The sequence below is a fragment of the Panicum virgatum genome, chromosome 3K, assembly GCF_016808335.1.
Source record: "Panicum virgatum strain AP13 chromosome 3K, P.virgatum_v5, whole genome shotgun sequence".
Classification (NCBI taxonomy): domain Eukaryota; kingdom Viridiplantae; phylum Streptophyta; class Magnoliopsida; order Poales; family Poaceae; genus Panicum; species Panicum virgatum.
The window spans coordinates 21,555,447-21,560,708 of NC_053138.1; the positions used below are offsets into that span (position 1 = coordinate 21,555,447).

Below are 5,262 nucleotides of genomic sequence, written 5' to 3' on the forward strand. Positions count from 1 at the left end.
CCGGTAATGCAGAACACGGCAAGTAGGTCGATGGGTATCCTGCAGGTGCCCTGGGCGGCAGGGGGTTCATTCATAAACCCTACGCAGGAGAGGGGGGAAGCCGCCCGCGAGGCACCCCGTCGTGCCGGGCGCAGGGTTTTGCCGAGATTTTCCCAAAAAAGGGTGTTGCCACCGCACCGAGAAAAGAAAACGAGGCGCCGCGATAAAAACACACCCCCTCTCTCCATCCTGTCCTCTTCTTCCTCCTCTCTCCCCGCAGCGGCTCCCCACTCCCGATTGGCACCCGGGCGGCCCCATCCCGACCCGGCCGCCGCGCGCCGCCATGGACGGCCTGCACGGTACGGACGCCTGCTTCTCCCCCGCGAGGGCCATGTCGCCGCAGGTCAGGCCCCCCGGGCCGCCGGACGTAGGCAGGTAAGCCTCGGCGCTGGGGTTGGGGGGGGGGGGGGGGGTTGGCTCTTTGGTGTTCTGGGGAGCCCGTCTGATCCGTGCCTTTGCCTCCTGTGTCTGGGTGGGATTGGATTGCCGGTGGCGCAGCCAGTACCTGGCGGACTTGCTGCAGGAGCATCAGAAGCTGGGGCCGTTCATGCAGGTGCTCCCAATCTGCAGCAGGCTGCTGAATCAAGGTGAGTGTTTTGATCTAGGTATTATAAAGAGATGCTCCCGGTGCTATGTTTCTCGTGCAGATAGCATTGCTGCGGTAGATTCGAATTTCTCTCGCTGTCCTCAATGCGTAAATTGCTACCACTTGCCTTGCTTGATGAGAACTTGCTCGATGGCCATGTTTCGATTTCAGCTGCAATGTTTTTGTGCCATGGGTCTTGATAAGATTAAAAGTCTCGCCTGTTCTGAATAAACAGTTAAACACAGTGGCTTTTCTTCAGTGGCTGGATGTTTTCTTTTTCGTGTTGTTATGTCTGTATTATGTGCTAACGTCTGCTTATCGATGATGGTACCAGAAATAGTGCGGGTGTCGAATATACGACGCCAACATGGTGCTGGGGACTTCGAGAGGTTCCCAATCACAAGCCCGAATCAGATGCATCCATCACCCCCCATACAAAATTTTTGCGGGAACAGTTTTAGTCCATGGAACGGGATGCATTCAGAGGTAAATCGCTGGCTATCTACCAGCACACTTCCGTCACCAAGCATTCCTTTTCGCTAGGTGGCATGAGCTTTTAAAAGCTTTCTACAAAAAGAGAATGCTATATAAGAGATATAACTAATGTCTATAAGTTTTTTTTTTCGTTTTCTGAAGTGCAATCCGGCAAGATTATGATCCACAGCATATTAATATCTCCACAGTCATCAAGTTTATTCATCAAGGCCATGTAAAATAAAATTGGCTTTCAAAGAGTACCAAGCATGCATGCTTTTATAGAGACACATATAAGCCGTAAGTGTTCAATGGCCTCTATGAAGTGTTTCTTTTTTGACGTCCTAGCAATAGTTCATCCGTTTTTAGTTGGTAGTAGGATCATCAAGTAATTCTCTTCCGTTTTATACTGTTAAGCCACTTTACCCTTCCCCTTATCAACATTTTTTTTTGGAAAGACCCTTTTCAACATTTATGATTTGAATTAACCGTTACCACTGGATCTTTGTAGTCATGTTATCGAGGAAACGATCTATGAACTCTTATTAAAAAAAAACTCAGCCATAGGGAGAGACATCCACTTGGCTTTGTCTTAAGAGAGGGGAGTACCGAATCCTTTAGGGAGGTACTCGCATGACCTGCAAGCAGCCTTTGGTTTGAGCCTGGGTGGGCAGCTTCTCAACTGAGGCCTCTACCAACCAGGCAAATCTATATCAATTGATATCCTGTTATTTCTAAATACGCATACTCTTATCACAACTCACATCCGTTATATTAGTCACATCAGATACAAGGGGTGTCAGCATCCTTCCAAAAAGCATGCAAATGTAACTGACACTCAAATTATCTAAGACACACGGTTAAGACTCAAAGGGACAGAAGTTACAGAACTTCTATGGTGTTTTAAGCCACAAAAGTCCTTAAAAGTGAAAACAGTTTTATGTAAACCAACAATTGCATTTTCCGTTATCTTCTCCTCTTGCCTTTGTCCTTTACAATATTATATTATTTCCATTATCTCAAAAATTTCCAATCTGCCAAGGCAGTATTGTTCTCAATTATGATATCTAGTCATGTTAGAGACCACTGGCTACAAAGTTGATCAGACCCTGTCACGTCTGCATCTCAAATTGTCGACATCACCTGGATAGTCTTTGAACTGCACACTAGACATGGAGAAAAGCTAGTCTTCCATATTGTGTTTGATTTAGCAATGCTTGGGAAGAAGTTCCATTACATCCAAACAAATGCTTGAAAGGTCTATGCTTAATGTTGTATATAGTTGCTATTGAAGGCAGAAATATAAAATCAAGTTGATATATTTCTCCACAACGAGCCGGCATCTTCCTTTGCCAGTGTTTCCAAGGCGTCGCCTAGGCATCCAGGCATACCCAGCTCACCTTGGTTCACCTTGTCGCCTTTAAAACATTGTCCTTTGTATTTGCTTTTGCTGAGAGCTAATGACTAATAATCCATTTTTTTACCTCAATTGAGAGTTGAAGTGTCTAAACTCTAAAGTAAGGGGTTTATAATTTGTAGAAACATAACTTTTATGTTTGTGGCAGAATACGTGTAATTGTAACTGGGAAAAAAATCGACCATCCTAGGGGGAACTAGTCAACTTGGTGGCTCAGCATAGAATAAATAGGCACCCAAATTCGAGTTCAACCTAGTTGGCTGGGGGTACAACCACGCCTGCCACCGACTGATCAAGATTCAGTTGCCCAATGCTGTAAATGAATCTTGTGCACATTAAGGAAGCATTCGGAAGCCTGGATAAATTGTTTAAAAATGATGTTTGTATGTTTGGCCTTCTTATTCAATGCAATAATATTATTTCTTTTGGAACAATGGTGCCCATTTCTTTCATTCTCTAAATTATATCTAAAGAATTAATCACTCTAACACTCTATTATCATTGGTCAGAGAGTAGGTGTTCCACAAGGAGCTATGGGTTGGCAAGGACCCCCACAAAGTCCCTCTTCTTACATTGTCAAGAAGATTTTGCGGTTGGAAGTGCCAACAGATACATACCCTAATGTATGTTGTTATGTGTCATACTTGCATGGGTTACTAGTACAGCACTACAACACCATCAATTATACCACTTGCCATTTTTGTACAGTTTAATTTTATCGGCCGTCTTCTTGGCCCAAGGGGAAATTCGTTGAAGAGGATTGAAGCCTCTACAGGTTGTCGAGTTTTCATCAGAGGGAAAGGCTCAATCAAAGATTCTGGCAAGGTAAGCACTACTCTGGAATTAAGTTGATATGGCTATGTACCGTATCTTAGAATTATTGGATGATTGTTTTAAGTTTTTTTTTTCTGATTACATCTAGCAAGCCTACAATACTAACAAAGTAACAATGGTGCTCTTTTCATTTGTAAAGGAGGAACAACTTAAGGGAAGACCTGGCTATGAACACTTAAGTGAGCCCCTCCATATCTTGATTGAAGCTGAGTTGCCTGCTAATGTGATCGATTCTAGACTTGCAAAGGCACAAGAGATCATTGAAGAGTTGTTGAAGCCAGTGGTATGCATCTGTTTTCTACTTTTCCCAACTCTCTTATCTTTCTTTCCGCTTTTCAATCTGCAGCTTATCTCAAACTTATGCCGAAATATCAAAATATGCCAATGAAAGAGCTTTGTTTTACTGAAACCTTAATTGCTCTTTTCTACCACGTTTGTTTTAAGCACACCATTGAGTACTGAGTACTAAACTCCTAACCCACTAGATTAGTGCTATGGGGTATGGCTTTTACCAGCTCATAGTACTCCACAAATGAATAGGCAATCAACTTCTTTGACTTCTGTTTGTAAATCTGATTCTTACGTACTTCTACTCAGGACGAATCACAAGACTACTACAAGAGACAGCAACTCCGGGAACTTGCCATGTTAAATTCGCCCCTCCGAGAGGAGAGTCCACATCCAGGTGGTGCTCCTTCTAGCCCCTTTAGTAACGGTGGCATGAAACGAGTGAAACAATGACCCCAGAGGCTCACCCCTCCCTCTTGACTTTCCAGCAACTCCAACAGTCCATGCCTTCACACCCTAATTTTTCATGAGCAAGCTTTCATGACGGTGCTGGCAGTACGCGACATCCTTTACTGTACTAGCAGGTGAATTTTGATCTCCCATCCCATGTGACATTAACCTTATGAGGGACAGGTGACTATGCGTAGTGTATCCTCTGTGGCTGTATAATTAGAACATTTGATTTATTTGTTACTGGTAATGCTGAGATATAGTAGTGTGTAAAATTCTGAGTTACGATGAGTTAGTGTGTCGGTATTTACCTCAATTTTCCGCTTCTCAATGCAACATATCCGGGAGCCCTCCTTAAATACTTACTCGCAAGCAGAAATGTGTATGGTATTTCGAAGCAGTTGTGGCTATCCGCAACCATGGATTTGATTCAGTGGTCCCGATTTCACTTGATACTGATGTTCATTATGCAGCTCATAGTAACAGGGTAATAATGTACGTCTACACTCTACTCTTAGCAATTCAGTTTTCGATGAAATTATCTATTTTCAAATATCGCGGTTTTATCTTAGACACTAAAGAAACAGGTGGCCGTTATATTACAATATTACAGTACGTATTATGTTGCGACTCCACTAGAACTGCAATATGACTCCAGTCCAACCAAAGTAACCAAGTTTAGGCAAAGTTTGGCTTTGGCATCCCCAGTGCACCTCAAGTTGAGGGCATATATTTGAGCAACTTGGATGACCCATCAGGTGACGCCAAGGCATTTGGAGCCTTGTTGGCTTGTTGCTGGTTACCGGTACTTATTTATTAGAACCTAAATACGGTTGGCTTTAGGCACACGACACGATCTCCATATTCTACACTACGATCATGCCTAGATGTCGGTACACGGCAACCTTGTGCAACACATGTCCTTAGTTTATTTGTGAGTTGGTATTTATGCACTTAGTTTATTTGCGAGTTGGTACTTATGCAATGCAGGAGTTTCGTGCTAGGTTTCTACTGAGAAAGTACAAGTGGCGGTGTCAGGATTAAAATCTATCTATGGCGAATCTACCACTACCTTGTATTTTAACCAATCTTACTTGGTAAACCATGAAGGAGGCTGGGGTGTTCGTCAGCCGGTAGGTATGGCGGCCGCCAAGGCTCGCCATACTGTGACTCC

The 5,262-nt window shown here is 43.6% G+C and overlaps 1 protein-coding gene across 2 annotated transcripts; it reads left to right on the top strand.

Moving 5' to 3' along the window:
• The first annotated feature begins 204 nt into the window (after positions 1–204).
• On the top strand, positions 205–4,449 carry LOC120698335 (KH domain-containing protein SPIN1-like). 2 transcript variants are annotated; one of them, XM_039981887.1, is made up of 8 exons: positions 205–414; positions 538–626; positions 960–1,111; positions 3,026–3,139; positions 3,225–3,341; positions 3,490–3,633; positions 3,948–4,035; positions 4,127–4,447. In XM_039981887.1, exons 1-8 carry the CDS (start codon positions 323–325, stop codon positions 4,156–4,158), a joined length of 828 nt encoding a protein of 275 aa, XP_039837821.1. In that variant the 5' UTR covers positions 205–322; the 3' UTR covers positions 4,159–4,447. The 2 variants fall into 2 exon arrangements, with proteins under 2 accessions (XP_039837821.1, XP_039837820.1); XM_039981886.1 differs by having other exon boundaries at positions 3,948–4,449.
• The last annotated feature ends 813 nt before the right edge of the window (positions 4,450–5,262 follow it).

Bases quoted from the DNA above. Each gene is read 5' to 3' on its own strand.
- LOC120698335 (XM_039981886.1), top strand. From the start codon at position 323: ATGGACGGCCTGCACGGTACGGACGCCTGCTTCTCCCCCGCGAGGGCC. The intron at 3,140-3,224 runs GTATGTTGTTAT...ATTTTTGTACAG, and splicing joins CAACAGATACATACCCTAAT to TTTAATTTTATCGGCCGTCT. The intron at 3,634-3,947 runs GTATGCATCTGT...ACTTCTACTCAG, and splicing joins AAGAGTTGTTGAAGCCAGTG to GACGAATCACAAGACTACTA.